Below are 18648 nucleotides of genomic sequence, written 5' to 3'. Positions count from 1 at the left end.
GTAATTTCAACTATTCTACGGCCTTTCTGATTCAGGGGTCATTCTTAAAGAATTGGGACAAAACTTAAGATTTCGTGTAAAGAGCGAGCTATTAACGAGGGGACAAACCCCCTCATATACATAATAAAAAATATAAGAATATAAAAGTTTGTAACGTAAAATAATTCTTAAGTTACGTATATTTTTTACTAATAAAAACGTTCGTTAAAAATTAAAAGTTCTAGTTGCCTTTTTAAGTAACCGAAAAATTGGAGGGCAACTAGGCCTCCTTCCCCACCCCTTATTTCTCAAAATCATGTGATCAAAACTAAGAGAAAGCCATTTAGCCAAAAAAAGAATTAATATGCAAATTTCATTTTAATAATTTATGTACGGAGAGCCAAAATAAAAATGCTTTAATTCAAACCCGTTCAGAAATTAAATAAAAAACTAGTTTTTTAAACTGAAAGTAAGGAGCGACATTAAAACTTAAAACGAACAGAAATTACACCGTATATGAAACCGGTTGTCCCCTCCGCAATCCCTCGCTCTTTACGCTAAAGCTTTTAATTGTTTTAAAAAGCAGAATTGTGGAAAAGAGTCAAACTTTAGCGTAAAGAGCGAGGAATTGCGGAGGGGAAAACCCATTTCATATACGGAGTAATTTCTGTTCGTTTTAAGTTTTAATGTCGCTCCTTACTTTCAGCATAAAAAACTAGTTTTTTTTATTTAATTCATTCAAGAGATGAAAATAATGATTGAATGATAAACTAAAATCCTGTCCAAAGACGGGATTGCTCTAGGAACTTAATTTTAGTTAAATCTTTTGAACAAGAACAACTTGGAATAAAAAATGCAGATAAGCATCATTGCTTATATCTAAAAGAAACAGAGGAAAAATAGTTGGCTTCCATAAAGTTCTATTTTTTTTTACTTTTAGGTTTACCTGGTCCCATCTTCCCTGCATACCACAGTTTAAACTGTCTCAAGATTTGATAATATTATATATTTATCTTTTCTTACCCGGGAAGGATTGATCCCATCAAAGTCACTCCGTAGCTCTGATGAAGTAGTAGTATAAAAATGGGGTGTAGACATGACAACAGGGGCCCCAAACTGACATGACTCAAGGCCAAGAGTAGCGCCGTGACATAATTCTGGATGGTCAATGTCATGGCAGAAGCAAAGATTCTCTGGATTGTCAACTGGGCTCGCAAGTGCTGCTTGTGGCGATGTATATCTTCTAGTTTTGATTCCAAAGTGAGTAATATCACTGTTATATGTTAAATAGAGGGACCTAAAAAACGTAAGATTATTTCAAAAATGAACAATATTATTGAAAAAGGGCCAATTTGAAATGGATCTGAGAAAATCACTTTTGATTTTAGACAAAAACAAGCATCGTTAATGTTAAAAGATGAAGATTTGTCTTACATGAGAGGAGTGTCGTTACTAGGGGATAGATTTGAGAATTCAGATCCCCTCTCCCTTCTCAAAACAATTGTGTGATATTCAAAGTCCCATATAAAGAGATAGAACCCTTCAAGAAATAGAATTCTTCTTATAAGCCTGAATGAGGAACCAAGCGTCTTAAATTCCTTTCCAATCATTGAGCAAGCCCCACCCCCCTTCTGCACTACGAACAGAAACTAAAACTGCTATCAAATCCTTGAAGCGAGGTTAGGAACTGAGACCAGACAGTGTTACTGCGGAACGTATAAATGTAGGTTCCGAAGGTGCTATCGGCCTTTATCGTGATATAGCATCAGCCACATGGTCCAGCGGGCATGTTCCACAGATATGTTTCAAGGCAGCAACAGTTCCTGAACACAAAAAAGGCTAAAAAAAGGATTGCGCGAACTACCGGCCCATAAGCGTGACAAGCTACAGAACAAGAATATTGACGAAAGTTCCTCTACAGAGAATTCAATCCCTTTAATCTCCCGTTCTGGGTGAATACCAAGCTGGCTTGCAACCAGGACTATCAATTCGACTATCGACAAGATCATCAGTGTAAGACAGCAGATTGGGCAATTCATCGAGTCTAACAAAAACCTTGACTTTTGCCTGGCCTTTCACCTAATCTGGAGGAGAGGCTTGAGGCAAATTTTAAAGAACAACAGTTTCCCCGATGAGATATTAGCAATAGTTGAGAGTATGTACGACTAGTTCAAGAACCGAGTTCTAGCCACAGATGAATTATCTATTGGATTTTCTGGTCTTTCAGATGTTCTTTTCTGATGATTTTTCGTCTTCTGTTCTACAAGCATGTATTTTCTCGCCATACCCCTTCAATATGTTTCTACACACCATTCTGTCAATAATACCGACCAAATACAGAGCAAAAATAGGTAGATTCCTCATTGGCAAGCATGAATATGATGGCGATATCGACCAGATGCCCTTAACCACAGCAGAACTCAAAAGACAAATGGCCAAGTGCCTCAGCCAAGTAAGGAGAACGTTCGGCATGGAAATGAAAACCAACAAAAGACGAAGCTACGGAGACGTCTCATAATGAGCTATAAAACCTTACCACCATAACCATTGACACCGGAGAGTCGAAACAGTCGATCCCTTTGTCAACCTCGATAGCCTCCTGACTACTGACAAATGTCATACCGCCGATATCAAACGCCACCTAGCTCTAATAGGCTCCCGCCTCAGGAGACTCTCGAATTCTGTAAATAAAGTTACCTCTCCAATCAGTTGAAAGTTAATCTCTCCAACAACCTGATTATGCCGATCGCTCTGTACAGATGGGACACCTGGACCCTAAAGACAGAAAACGAACACAACCTCCTCACCCTCGAGATACGTTGCCAACGCCACAAAGATGAACTACACCAACTACCTGCCCAACGAAGAGGTGCGACGACGGCTGAAATCCCCAGAAACAATCCTTGAAAGAAAAAAACGTCAAACGACTGCGGTTACTTGGTCCTTTCTAAAGAATGGCCACCAACCGTCCCCAAAAATCGCGCTCGAAGGGATGATTGACGGGCAGCAGCCACGAGGAAAACTACAAAAGGGGTGGATTTATAACTCTGCCCGCAGGCACATTGTATAACCCTCTAAATGCATAGAGAGTTTAAATTGATTATCATTGGTAATGCTTAGCTGAAAATTAGGACACTTATTATGCTATTTAACGCACAAAATTTTGCTTATTAGTCGGTGAGCTCGAGTGACTGAAACGTGTGTTTCCTCAATCTTGTCTGGTTATCGAAACTCCTCGTAATTTAAAACCCCCTCTTTAAATATAGCTAGCACGTACACAGATCCGATATAATTTTTTTTCCTTTAGTCATTTCCCAAAAAAAACATTAGATAAGGCATTATGTTCTGGGCACGCTGATATGCACCATATAGATTAGGAGCAAGAGCATATGTTTCAAAAGTACAAGTGAATTTGGTCCTGCAAATATCTTCTTTATTTCTGCACTTACTAGGTTATGCTCAGTGACATTCAGTAAAAATCAGCAATTTAATTTTTAGGTTGTCCTTGAATTTGATAGTACAGTAGTGTCAACTAATTCTAAAAATGCGTTTCTTCTTAGCATGAATGGGGGCAGTGGGACAACCTGCCCGTCATGACCCCGCTAATATCCCAAATTGAGAAGTGGGAGGTGGGGTCAAGAAGCTACGCTCCGAAAGTGTGCAGGGCTACCTTTGCAAACCATCTTAATCAGTGAGGATAAACATTGGGTACTTCAACTCCATTACCATCGAGGAAGTCAACTGGTCCTTAGAGCTCCTTGCCAAAAATTTTCCTAGGCTTATCATCTTCCAAAGAATTTTTTTTTCATGGTTCCCAAAAACAACTAAGCCTTGGACGGAACTGGGTTCCCAGACCACAAAACAGACGTCTTTACAGTGGTCCATTGTAGTCAGCAGGTCGATTTTTTAATCAACACCTTCATTTTGTTGACACTCTCAATGTGACTATAATATTAATTACCAAGACCAATCTCAACCAAGAATTACTGAGCAGGTAGTCTATCAAACAAGGATATATAATTCTCAGGCAAGGAAGAAGGCGTTGAATGTTTTTATCTATGATTGAGGGGTCGTTGTTGTTCAGCTAAAATTTATATTTCAAGTACTTGCTTAGAAGTCCCATGTTCAGAGGAAAAAGAGGTCTCTGCGTCAAAGTGAACCTACTAAGAAAGTCTATGAATATTAGTACAGCCTATAACCCCCTCCCCCCGACTTGAGACAACCTGCTGCCTTGAAGCCTCCCTCAAACGCATGGAGGGAAAATTCCCCTAATAAGTCATTATCATATTGGAGATTTTAGTGCTCATCACACAATATGGCTTCAGAGTCACTGATCACTGACTTGCAAGAAGATGAAAACCTTGTTGAATTTGGCACCTATTTGGTTTCTAATACATCATATCGTCTTGACAAAATCTTCAAACACCATCTTCTTTGAACCTTATTATAATATTTTCCCAATTGACTACCGCCTTTATATCCCAAGGTAATCTTCGTGATCAGTCACCAATCAAGAATGAATAGGTTGTTTAGTAACACAATAAAGGGAATGTTGACTGTCTTTGGAGTACACTAACTGTCGGTGGCAGTGGGGCAAAAATTACAGCAGCGGCGCGCCGCTGGTGCGATCATTGTTGACTGAAATCATTTTTGTTTTGATAAGTCTCTCTTATATCCCAGCTTTCATTTACCTCAGATTTGGGTCTATTCACGAGTTCAAAACTTCGCGAGCCACTGGTTGGATGCTGGTCATCTTTGTTATTCCCCAAGAGAAGTCAAAATATGGTAGAAACGAAATGGCTTTGCCATTTCAGAACCCTTGCATAGTAATTGCAATATCTAACAGCTATGTATTCCATTCATGATTAGTTATCAAAATTGTTAGTATTGAGCAACCGTCACCATCGAGAAGAGTTGTCACAGTTCACATCACAGCTTGGTTGGTAGGAAAATCTTTCCCCTTAGCTTTCATACCATCATACATCCAGAAGAAATTTTGAAGGTATATCCCCTTTCAATCTCGATTGTTTTGATAATGTAGATCTGTACTCTTAAATATAGACCAGCCAAATGAGTTCTAGCCCATGAAACTGGTTGTAAATTGCCATGCTCATCTGAAATTCTACTCATCCCTACATCCACTGCCATCTTCTCACCCAGTGCTTTCAGTAAGCCCTATGATTCAGTAACTGTATCACACTGTGATTCAGTAAGCCATTTGATTTCCCAGCCATTGTGAAATAGGATAGTCACACCTGAACAAGGTCAACCTCATCCCAACACCAACAAGAAAACAAAACGCTTCAAGTAAAAAAGGAGGGAAGAACAAAAGTGCTCACTATTAAAAAGGTCTCTACTATTAACTGTCTGTGTATTTAAAATAAATACCATTGTATATTGGTTAAATATTCAAACTAATGAAATACTTATTACGATAATTTTGACAGAGTAGGTAGAGAAAAATTGATTTTCCAGGTGGAATAGTGGATATAACAGTTGAGATGGTGATTAGGGATACCTGCATATGTAGTTTCCTTCCAATTTGTTTCTGTCGGTTTCTGAAATAGGTCCCCGTCCTGTAATCAGACACCTCCTAGCCACCTCTTAGTTATAACACCTCCAGTGATTTTACGACAAATAAGGAAACGCATTAATTGTCCTCGACGTTAAATGGAACATTTAACAGTTAGGAACTGGATATTTTTCAGAGCCTACCGTTTCAAACAACGCTGCTATGTCACAAATCAAAACCGATATATTTATAAACGCCTGCCTATGGCAAGAACTCAAGAAATATTGATTATTTGCTATACCAAGTAGTCTTGAGATAGAGAGGTCTTTGTCACTGTTCCTACCTAGAATTTAACCTTGTGTCTGTTCGAAGGACAACTGTTTATTCAATGGATGTGTTGCAAAAACTACAGCTGAATAAAAACTCATCCTGGAAGCACAAGGAGTTGATACAAACTAATTGTGAGCGAGCTTGTTTGTTTAATTTTGAAAAAACACGATTGACTTCTAAGCAGGAAAATTAAAATCCTCAAGCACGCGAGAAAAGAAAGGCTCCGACATCGCGGTTGACGCAATAAAAAATTGGCTCAAATGAATTCAAAGTCAGCGGAACACCGACGCCTCTGCCGACAGTGGTGCGGTGGTGACATTCGAGAATTCGGTGGCAGTCAACCAGACCCCTTATTGGTGGCGTTCAATTCATACTCCAACGCGGCACAGGGTTCCATATCCAGCATTGGAAGTGCCAAATAAATCCCGGTAGGCCCCCCATCCCTAAATTTCAGCTTATAGGCAACCATGAACTTACCCAGTAAGACGAAGTCTAATATTTATGACAAAGATTAATCTCGACATTAACCGCAAGAAAATATATAATATGTTATGTGTATTCCAAAACTAGAGCCATACGAGCCATGTTTCGAAAATGACAACTAAGAAAACGAAAGAAAAGCAACTCGTAAAAAAACAAAATAACAACTCTACCACCGCTGCAACCAGAAAAATCATTTCAAATCATATTAATTTTTGTAATTGGTTTGGTTCAATCTACGAGTCGTATTTTGGATTATGCGGTTAAATCATGTTCCTCGGTTTTTTCGCAATGTTTTTCAATGACATTCTCCTATTAGTTTAATTGTTAATTTCTTTCCAAAATAGTTTTAGAGATTGAAATAATGTAGGAAAGTTTAGAATAAAAGATACCTGCAAAGATCAGTACTAAAAACGTAGAGCCGTTGCGTTTTATCGGTTCCAATTGTAAAGGGACCAAAAATTGACCCATCGGTGCCATTAATTTTATTGCAAGAATTCTGGCCATCCAGGTTATGCCAGTAGTTATCCAAATATGGGCTATTTTGCCAAGATCTGATCAATCCTAAATTGTCTGGATTGTTTTTACCAGTCTCGATTTCAAAATTTCCATCATCTGTTCCATTTGCCTATAAAAATGATAAACAAAAAGTATATTTATATAAAATTCGGAACTGCAATTATTGGAAATATTTGAAAAACAAGAAAAGACTTGACCAATAGAAAAAAAATCGACAGAGCAATTGGATATCCATATCAGCAAAATGCAAATGACATCTCTCAGGCTGCCTCAAATGCCGCCAACTTGCATAAGGGAAATAGTTTTATAGAGGGAAAAAGAGGTCGTTAAGACAGGTAATTACCTGAAATTTACTACCAAATTATAAGAAAGAATCGTAGGATCATTGGGTTCGGCAATTGATCATAGAGACGTATCATTTCATTTTTCATAAGACCTCAGCGAGTATAAGTTTTTAACGAACCATTTTATTAAATTAAATACTTAAATGCAGCATAGTGGTTTGAAGTGCCCCAGAAAAAATAAAAATCTGAGAGTTGATTGACATATTGTCCATAATGTCCATGCGTCCTTATTCATAATTCTGAGGCTTTGCTGATTTCATGTCAATCAAGATGTCCATGACATAAAACCAAACAGTTCGCTAGGAACGACTTGTGTATATTGTAATTGAAAGTCTGAAAGGCTAAATTTTGACAGTGGTAATCGATAGTTAGATTTATGATGATTCCAAATATGTAAATTTGAGTAATTTTGAAAATTATGTGTAAAAAGCTGTGGGTCAAAAAGATTTGCGTAGCGGAAAAAGGGGCTTATCGATCCTATGAGCGATTACATAAAAAAACTAGTTTTTTTAACTGAAAGTAAGGAGCGACATTAAAACTTAAAACGAACAGAAATTACTCCGTATATGAAATGGATTGTCCCCTCCGCAATCCCTCGCTCTTTACGCTAAAGCTTTTAATTGTTTTAAAAAGCAGAATTGTGGCAAAGAGTCAAGCTTTAGCGTAAAGAGCGAGGGATTGCGGAGGGGACAATCCATTTCATATACGAAGTAATTTCTGTTCGTTTTAAGTTTTAATGTCGCTCCTTACTTTCAGTTAAAAAAAAAACTAGTTTTTCTTATGTAATTTCTGAACGTTTTTGAATTAATGCAATTTGATTTTGACTCTCCACACGTAAACTATACAAATGAAATTTGCATATTAATTCCTTTTTTGGCTAAATGGCTTTCTCTTAGTTTTGATCATACGATTTTGAGAAATATGGGATGGGGAAGGAGGCCTAGTTGCCATGCAATTTTTCGGCTACATAAAAAGGCAACTATTAATTTTAATTTTAACGAATTTTTTTATTAGCAAAAAATATACGTAACTTTAGAATTAACTTACGTAACAAACTTTTATATTCTTTAATTTTTATTATGTATATGAGGGGGTTTGTACCCTCGTTAATATCTCCTTCTTTACACTAAATCGTAAGTTCTGTCCCAGTTCTTTAAGAATGACCCCTGAATCAGAAAGGCCGTAGAATAAATAGTTGAGATTACTAAAAATACCTTAGCATAAAGAGCAAGGTATTTATCTCCTCCTAAATACCTCGCTCTTTATGCTAAAGTATTTTTAGAGCCCCTCATATGCGTAATAATCTCTGTTCGTTTTAAGTTTCAATGCTACTTCTTCCTTTCATTTGAAAAAACTTTTCATGTTTATTTTTCATTGTTTTCTTATAGTAATGCTAGAGAATCCTGTGCCCTTTTCATTGAATTTTTCTTCCCCCATGACAGATTCCTCCAAGGAAAGATCCTCCAACATAGCCTCCTCTCCTCAGCCCCACCCCCAAACAAAATAAAATCCACCTGAAAACGTCTGTACACTTCCCAATAACCATTACTATATGTAAACACTGGTCAAAGTTTGTAACTTGCAGCCCCTCCCCCAGGGATTGTGGGGGAGTAAGTCATCCCCAAAGACATAGTTATTATGGTTTTCGACTATGCGGAACAAAATGGCTATCTCAAAATTTTGATCCGTTGACTTTGGGAAAAAATGTGCGTGGGAGGGGGCCTAGATGCCCTCCAATTTTTTTGGTCACTTAAAAAGGGCACTAGAACTTTTCATTTCCGTTAGAATGAGCTCTCTTGCGACATTCTAGGACCACTTGGTCGATACGATGACCCCTGGAAAAAAACAAAAAAAAAAACAAATAAACACGCACCCGTGATTTGTCTTCTGGCAAAAAAACAAAATTCCACATTTTTGTAGATAGGAGCTTGAAACTTCTACAGTAAGGTTCTCTGATACGCTGAATCTGATGGTGTCATTTTCGCTAAGATCCTACGACTTTTAGGGGGTGTTTCCCCCTATTTTCCTAAATAAGGCAAATTTTCTCAGGCTCGTAACTTTTGATGGGTATGACTAAACTTGATGAAACTTATATATTTAAAATCAGCATTAAAATGCGATTCTTTTGATGTAACTATTGATATCAAAATTCAAGTTTTTTGAGTTTTGGTTACTATTGAGCCGGGTCGCTCCTAACTACAGTTCGTTACCACGAACTGTTTGATACGATCTTGATGAAAATTACTGCAACATATTCAGTATATCAAAAAGCTCTAGCTTAGATTTCAAGCTTAGTGTGTAAAACCTAAAATTCTACAATATTCATGAAAATTTTGATTGCAATTGTTTGTTTATTCATTTGTTTTCTTTTGTTGTTTTCTGTTGTCTTTTTGTCTTTTCTTTAATTTTAGCAGAGATTATCATATTGACATTATAATCTTAGAACTTTAGTAGAGGGCTTCTCTATTGTTTTCTTAACCTACTGAGACTTGTACGTATTTTTTTTCTAGAAAAGCATTTGACACAGTGGATTTTAGAATGTCATTGCAGAGGTTAGAATGCTTAGGTATTAAATATTTGAGTTTGAAAATTACTTGTACCGGAGGTCTATTAAATAGGCGATTAATTAACTTCCCAATATTAAATGTCCTGTGGTGTGCCTCAGGGGTTGGTCCTTGGTCCACTTCTTTATCTGGTGTAGGTAGACACTATGAGAATTGATCTTCGAAAATCTGCTGTTACCTTTTCTAGTCGTTGTCTTGATAGTCTTATATTCAAAGTGAACGATATTTTGAGAGTTTTCTACGTTTTTACTACCTTGAGTTTATCATCAGTTAACGTGGCCAAGACTAAGTTTATTTAACATTCAGAGTAATCAAGCCCAGTAATATTAATGGTAGAAGTATATTTTGTAATAAGCCTGTACTAGCTTGACTGTTGTGAGGTGGATTTGCAGCAGAGTCGCTTATGGATTATTTGATTCTGATAATTTTATTATTATTATAATACTGATTATTCACCTTTGTGCAGAGGAATCACTCGCAGCTCTTTTAGTTTTTGCGAGAATTCTCCCGATTTCAGTGATAAATTAATCAAGTGAACACGTTATGGTAGGAGGTATACCATAATAAGCTCGAAGGTCTTAAGGTTTATACCGTCACAACCTGAAGATTTAGACTTAATATTATTTACAATTTGTTTCAATTCCTATATGTGCGTTTCTTCAGTCTCCATTATTAGTCCCAGGCCTCTATCATTAATGAAAGCTTCCTCACTTGTTCCTTGACACAGTGGCTGATCTTCCTTTTCCACCTATATTAATTACTAAATTAGGAAAACAGTCTCCCTTTCTCCTTCTGTCTTTCTTTTTTGTTTTTATTTTTATGGTCGGTTGTGTGTTTTGTGTTTGTTTCTGTGTTTGTGCTGTCGCATGGTGATTTCTTTTTTCACTATAATACTGATAATACTCTGATATATTATTATAGTACTGATTATTTGATACTGATTATCTAATTGACCTTTAGAAGGCTTTACGTAAAGATATGGTGACTTCTAGAAAAAAAAAACAAGAAAACAACAAACAAAATTATGTAAAACACTTTTAGATACACTTGGGAAGCTCTGTAACAATTGAAATATTGATTCAATTGAAATATGCAGTAGAGTATGTTTCACAAAAAATTTAAATTTAAATTCCTTAAAACTACTTTCTTTTCAAATATTAAAACTTTCACTTATAATTATCAATCGCTTTGCCTTAAAAAATATAGGAATTTTAAAATGGAAGCTGCTGCAGAATCTAAAATTATAACAACAATAATCTTTTATGAATCTAAGGCCAGAAGAAATAAAAAGTGCCAAAATTAACCTTTTAAGATACAATCTGAAGCCATAAATTTGAAAATTGACATGCATGAATATTTGTTTTTGCATTTCAAAGCCATGGAGAAGTGTCTTTCCAGAGATCGAAAAATCATGAGGCCAGCCAACCAAATATTAATAGAACCTCCACCAGTAAGCTTTCTTGTGAGAGTAAAGAGCAACTACATTGTATGCTGAGTAATGACACCATCACCAAAGCTTACTTTTTTTCCTGGTTTCTTCTCATTAACAAACCCGTTGAAACGGGAACTTGGTACAATTTTTCCAAGCAACCCCCTCAAATCTCGCAGCATTGCACTTTCGAAGCCGTCGAATAGTAATTCCCGAACTGTTCTTCTTGTGAAAAGCCCTTCGTTGTATTGTGTAAGGAAAGCAGTTGCTATAAATTTAACAAACCCGTCAAATAGTGAGCCTGTTTGAATTTCTGTCATCTTTGCCGCAACTCCCTGTAATATCGTAATTCTATTAATATTGCAATCAAGTAATTGTATCCATAGAAATTCGAATAGACCTAAGCACTAAAGCATTCTTAAGCATCAGCCGCTCTTATCTGCATAATAAACTTGCTAAAGCGCATGTTGGACGACATTTTTTAAAAATAAAAGACTGTAGCACATTCGTTGACACTAGAATCGGATTTTTGGTACCGGGTCGGTTCTCCTACAAATACGAACATGGGGTAGCAACTTAATAATTCCAGGATCCTAATAGAACCAATCAAAAAACAAAATAGGTGACGTGATACTCTCCTCCTTCACATTATTTACGGACACCATCGATTCTTTCTAGCAAAAAGAAATCTTTAATTTCTATGACTATATTTTGATCTTGAGGCAAGGGTGCCCATAAGCTAAATTTTATTGGGGCTTATCAGGTCTAAATGGCACTTCTAATGCTGTGTAATAGATATACCGAAGCAAAAATATAAAGATATAAGGCAGCATCATTCGGTCAGGGGGCTGGTGCCCCCCTGTTATGGACGCCCATGTATTGGGAGAGGGAGGTAATATATCAGCGAAGATTTGCCCCATATGTTCTTCTATGTATACAATTGAATCCTGTATTCCAGTTGTAAAGGTCCTTACCAAGCAACAATCCTAATGGTACCATGTATACACAAAAGCATTATCGTGCAATCTGCATTATTTATTAATTTTCCGTAGCACTGGAATCAGCTATTGGCATTCTCCTGAAATTAGCAATGAAATCATCGTGAAACAACGTAACTTTTAGGGACCAGTTCAAGACAAAAATGGGAAGATGGTCACAGCCCCTGATAAAATCTCTGAAGTTTGGGCCGTACATTTTGAGAAAGTCTTCAACAGACTTAGTCCTCCGAACGCAGCAGACATCCCCATAAAACCCATTCCTGGACCTTCAATCCATACAGAAGGTTTATCGACCGCAGAAATAGTTCAAGTCACTCGCAAGAAGAAGAACGGTAGAACACCAGGAAGAGACAAGATATCAGCAGAAATGATCAAAACCTCTTTAGGTGCTTGCATAACGGTCTGGATCGCATTCTTTGCATGCATCTGGAAATCAAAGGAAGTCCCTAAAGAACGGAGAAAAAGCACACTCATCAAGTTTTTCAAGAAAGGAGATAACTGGAAGGGAATCAGCCTCCTTTCTATCCCGGGAAACTATTTTCTAGCATCCAGACAGCGTTAGATAAGCACTTGAAAGACGAAAAACATGGCTTCCACCCATCTCGCTCCTGCTCGGACCTTATATATGTCCTACTCATGTTGATTGAGGAATGCAACGAATGGAGGGAAAAGATTTACCTTGTCTTTGTGGATATCAAAAAAGCCTTTGACTCAATTCACCAAAAGTTGCTGTGGAAAATCCTACGACACTACGGCATTCCAGATAAACTGGCATCCCTGATCATTGTGCTGTACGAACATACGGAGTGCTGCTTTCAAACCCATGATGGAAATACAAGGTATATCAGTATCATTTCTAGTGTCAAACAGGGATGTTTCCTCGCCTCCGTGCTTTTTGTCCTTGTTATCGATTTCGCGCTCCGAGATTGCACAGCATTTGGGATCCAAATATGCGATAATAAACGACTAGCACATCTTGATTTTGCTGACGACGTCACCCTCACTGAGGCAAACAAGAAAAGGCTCCAGGAGCATCTCGACGTCATACGAGAGAAAGCAAGTTTTTTGGGACTGAAGATTAGCTCGGACAAAACAAAAAGCATGGCAACAAGCGAATCACCACTTGGCATAAAGTTCTGGGACAATTCAGCAGAGCAGGTAGTCCAGTTCAGATACCTCGGAAGTACAGTCGAACGAACTGGATTAAGGGAAAAGAACATGCAGTATAGGATTGAACAAGCCAGTAGAGCTTTTAATCGACTACAGCCAGTTTGGTGATTGACAAAGTCTCCCCTGAAACTGAAATTAAGGCTGTTCGACAGTACCGTCCTCTCTGCCCTCCTCTATAGCTGTGAATACTGGAAACTGAACCAACAGCAAGAAAAGAGGATTGTCCCTTTCAAGAACAACTGTGTTCGAAGGATACTGAACATTAACTGGAGGAATCACATAACTAACCAGCCAGTTCGCTCTATCACGTATCAATCCCTGGTAACAGATGTCATACGCCAAAAAAGATAACGCTACTTGGGACACACTATCCATATGGCGGAAGATAGACTCCCCAGAACGGTACTCCAGGGGCAACCAGAGGGAAGCCGAAGAAGAGGAAAGCCAAAATGTACACTTCGTCGTACATACCAGCGCAACCTGAAGTTTATCAATTCGACAGTACAATCACAATAGGAAGATGTCTGGGCAGCAGCACATATGAGGGATGATTGGTGGCTCTTTCTAGATACCCTGGGTGCCTCTGGTGGCACAGGAGGAACCAAGGTCTAAGGTAAGGATTCTCCTTTAAAGATATCTTTAAGATACCTATTATTTTGACAATAGATCCGAAAAGATATGACCTAGATACTGAAAAACCGACTACGTACCGAAAAAGTCTGCCCTTTACCAGCATATTCTCTTTTGTGATGACGGAAAAATATTTCCCACCACCCCCAGGGAAATTTTTCTGAAACTGCGAGCTCTATCCTCAAGACAGATTGTGGTATCTCCCCTTAACCCCCCACCCCCAAGTGAAAATCTTCGTGAAAGTTTCAACTCGATCTTCCAACAGTGAGACAAAATAGAGTAGATTTACCAAAACTGCGTGTAAAATCTATCAAAAAATTCACAAAAATTATTAACAGCACAATGAACAATACTCACTTAGCTTCAGGTGTCTGTTGTACGACGTAACATTATTGTTTTGAGAGCTGAAGATTAGTTACTAGCTAGGAGTTACCGACATAACTAATTATATAGGTGGAATCAACTGTTCAATTTATGTTGGTTTTATTGTTTGACACATCAGCAAGTATCTTGACGTAAAATACTGAAGAATTATTCTTGTTATTCTTCTTTTTCTCTTTCACTAAAAAAAACGTCGAATGTTTGATACAGTACAGTGTACCCTGGTACTTTTTAACATTGAATGGATATAAATATAGATCTTGCATATTGGAAACTCATAAAAAATATTTCATTGAGACAGATGGGATTGCTTATGCATAGCAGATTTCATATTTGGAATCTTATATGAAAAATAATTGGGACATACCAAATGCAAGGTGTCCCACAAACGTCCGGCGGTGTAAGTTTACATTCTGTCTTAGTTATACTAATATATTGCAGAGAATGTGTTGCGGATTTGGTAGGCCAGCTGTCACGTATCCAATCTTGAAAACAAGTGGTAAACCAACAAACATTTATTTTTAATATACAGGACTTAAAAAGAAAAGTAACGAAAGTACCTGCTGGGAGAGACTGGGGGTAAACATTAAACTCAAAATTGCACCTTAAATAAAATTTGATGTATACATGGAATCCTCTTAGAAAAAGGAATATAAATAGTACAGAAATATTGAGAAATTCTAATAACAAAGAAATAATACATATAATAAAGAAATATAACGTATATTTTTTTGTCTCATTAATTTGTTTTTAATAAAAGTTCCCTGTCATAAGTTCTAAGCTCTCAAACGAGAGAGACCTTTACACGCTAAAACTCGACATAGGTATCTATTAACTAAAACGTTCGCTGATTACAAAGAGTCGTGACTCGTCGAGGAAATTTCAATTTTTTTCAAACGCCTTGGTGAAAACGTCATGAAACATCATACACAGTGCAACACAGTTGAACACAGTGCAGTGGACATTTTAAAGATTTAAAAGTGCTTTACTCACTGAAAAATACATAATTTTACTCTAAACTGAAAAATAAAGAAGATTTTGTTTGAAATATGTCCAAAAACAAGCTCCACTTCTGCCTAGAGGTCAAAATTCTTTCATTTCGACTAGTAAATGTATAAATTAGACATATTTTTTTGAAAAAAGAGTTTTCGTGTAAAACTCACATTTTTTTCAGAGCTGATACTATTTTTTTTTTGTATTTATGTTTTGTAAGTGGTTCTGTTTAGAAATTTGCATTTGCCCCTAATGCACCAGTGAAGGGGGTTGCACACTCTGTCTGTCGGAGAATAATGGTTTTGACTCCCTAAAAATATCTGGTGATAATTTTGTTCATTTAACGAATACTTATTCCACTTTTTGGCTCTTAACCTTTGCTTTGTTAAATTTTCAAACTAATTTATTCCTTGTTTAGTGGTTAGAACTCAAGATAGAAGAAAAGTTCTTTCAGACAAAATCACATTTTATTTCTCGTGTAATCTAACGGTATGAGCATTTCCTGGCTAAGTGGGTTGAGCCGTTTCCTGTAAGTGTGTTGAGCAAGGATTCAGCCGTCCTGGCAAATTGGTTGGTTTGCTGGGTTAAGAATTCTTTGTCCAAGTGGGTACGGTTTCGATCCCTGGCTTGGCCAGTTCTTTGGTTTGTAACGGGAGTCATTGGCGTGACTCTATAAGCTCAGCCAGAGTCGATCTAGTTCTAAATGGGTATATATAAAATATGGGAGAGGTAAGCAGTAAGGGTGGGCGAAAGCACAGGATGGCTGGCCCCCAGCCGCCCATTGCACTTCCTAGCTGAAGGACCTCAAAACAGAGATCAGCAGCACCGGTTTGGACCTTATTTGGGTCTATTGCTGTCATACTTACTTACTTACTTACAAAGGGTATGAAGCACCTTCTATTAATCGAATTATTATCCTTTCTCTGAAACTAATCAAGTCTACGAAGGGCATATTTTGGTCCAATAATTTCAAGGTGAAATCTTAAATAAAATTGGCATTAATAAACTGCAATGTTATTTCAATATTATTTCAATATTCAATATTATTTCAAAAAAAGAAGAGGAAGCTTACCGTTAGTACGGGATTTATTATTGTGACAACTGTGTCTTCTTTAAGAGGCGCAGATTTTTCGGCGTCAAAAAACCAATATTTAATTTCTTTATAGATGATAGTTCCATCTGGTGTTTCAGCATTGACGATTATCTTCTTTCGGTCCTGTCTAAATTAATAGTAATTAATAAGTTTGATTTTGCCATGGAGATTAAAACCTAAGAAATTTTTAGGCCCCAATGATACCACTTTTTTTCAGCTTTTAAGGTTCTAACGTTAAATAGCTTAAATGAGTCTTAACTTCAAATATTTTCAAGAGTTTTCCCAGAAAATAAAGATTCATATAAATATTTAACAAAAAACTGCTATTGAAACCTAAGTATTTCGATTTAGAAACCATTTTTTTTAATCCATTCGAAAATGTAAAAATATACACTAAGTATCTAAGTATACTAAAGTAGAAAAGGTTCTTCTGTTTGAATCTCTCCACTGGTTTTTTATGGACTCCTTATGGTCAGATCAACTTGTGATTTTTTTTTCTTGCTCATAGATATAACTTAAATAGCATAAAATCCTCCATTGAATAGGTAGATTTAAAACTTTTCCATGGACTCAATTTGATGCCTTGTTTGTAATTCACAATATGTGATATCAAATCAGTTCAAATTTCTTAGGAATTTTGTGTTTCTTTTTACATTTGCAATATGTTAAAAACATACAATCTTTTACTTCGGTTCTTTTAATATTTTATAGGTTATCAGCTTTTTTCATTAACTGGCCTGATTTTTTCTATCATATTTACTGATAGTATGCAATCTATTTAAATAGAAAGTATGGCTGTATTTTACAATAAATAAATGACTCAGTTAAATTTGCCACGGCTAGAAATTTCTTATCGGGACGAAGGGTTGGGGTTCAGACAGAAAAAAATACTGGCGCAATTGAATTCAAGTCGGCTCTCGATAATTCGATACTCAATAATTTTAATCTCTTGATAATTCGAACTTTTTTTGTGGTCCCTTCAAAAGAAAACTTGATAAAATGAAAAAGAAACACTTCGACAATTTGGACAATCGTTCGACAATTTCGAAAATCGTGCTTAGGAATCTTCTATATAAATGAAAATGTACTGTCCGTCTGTCCGTCTATTACACTATCTATATAAAAAAAAGGAAAAAACTAAACAAAAGAAGAAAAAAACTATAAAAATAACAAAAACAAAAAACAAAAAAATAGAAAAAACTAACCAAAAAAAGAAAAAAAAGAAAGAAAAACTAATAAAAGGATAAAAATAAAAAATAGAGAAGAAAAGAAAACTAAAAAAAGAAGAAAAAACTTAAAAACGGTAAAAAAACTAAAAAAAAACTAAAAACAAAAAACTAAAAAAAAACAAAAAAATACAGAAACAAAAAAAAACTCAAAAAAAGAAAAAACCTAAAATAGAAAAAAAAATTAAAAAATAAAAAATAAAAATAGACTGAAAAAAGAAAAAACTAAGAAAAACTTGATAAAAATGAAAAAAGAAACACTTCGACAATTTGAATTTGTAACGAGGGCATCGGGCTTGGGAACAGTCTATGAAAATGTATAAATTTTGCTTGACATTGACAAAAGTAAAATTGCGAAAATAACAGTTTTGACGTCTATAATTATGACTGATAAGGTCTGGAAGAACGTCAGTTCTACCATCCTACATAACTGCTTTAAATAAGTGGATTTGCTAAAGAAACAGAAAACCCCGCACGGTCATCGGAGTCACGATATTTAACGGAATTCTCCCCCTTAGACACTATTTCAACAAAACGTTGATGATTTTTTTCACATGGATGATGATTTTGCTGCCCATGGTGCTTTAATCGATCCCGAATAGTTGATTTTTCAAGGTGAGGAGGAGGAGGTCAAAAAAGAAGAAGAACTTATTAAGGTTATAGTAACAGGGTAAGATTATCCATCAGCACCTTATGCTCTCAGAACAGAAGTAAGTGATAATTTCTTTACAGCTCTCATCGAGGGTTGTCACCAAGGTTACTTTCGTACCATTTGTAGTACGTTTTAAGTAAAGGGTACTTTTTACGTTACGGTCCAAAAAACGTTACATTTTTTTACGTTATTGAATTTGTGTTAGAGTTATATTACGCTTTTGAATAATGAATTAGTTGCATATTTCCAGACTATTTTTTTTCCGTGAAAAGATCTCATTTTTCCCGGTTTAATTACATAAGCATCAACATTCTTTCGCAATGTGATCGTTTAATATTTTCACACAAT

At 36.3% G+C, this 18648-nt stretch overlaps 1 protein-coding gene across 4 annotated transcripts in view; it reads right to left on the bottom strand.

Moving 5' to 3' along the window:
* The window catches only part of LOC136029117 (platelet glycoprotein 4-like), a 96661-nt gene that overhangs the window by 15154 nt on the left and 62859 nt on the right, over positions 1-18648 (bottom strand). For 3 of the 4 annotated variants that reach the window (XM_065707194.1, XM_065707195.1, XM_065707193.1), the window contains exons 4-7: positions 16402-16549; positions 11250-11492; positions 6694-6929; positions 1003-1276 (exon numbers count right to left, since the gene is read on the bottom strand). In XM_065707194.1, the coding sequence (XP_065563266.1) occupies positions 1003-1276; positions 6694-6929; positions 11250-11492; positions 16402-16549 (901 nt within the window). The remainder of the gene's footprint in view (positions 1-1002; positions 1277-6693; positions 6930-11249; positions 11493-16401; positions 16550-18648) is intronic. The other variant, XM_065707196.1, reaches the window with a different exon arrangement.

This window comes from Artemia franciscana, chromosome 7 (assembly GCF_032884065.1).
Source record: "Artemia franciscana chromosome 7, ASM3288406v1, whole genome shotgun sequence".
Classification (NCBI taxonomy): Eukaryota; Metazoa; Arthropoda; class Branchiopoda; order Anostraca; family Artemiidae; genus Artemia; species Artemia franciscana.
The sequence above is the reverse complement of the archived record's forward strand: the minus strand, read 5'-3'. Positions and strand labels throughout refer to the sequence as shown.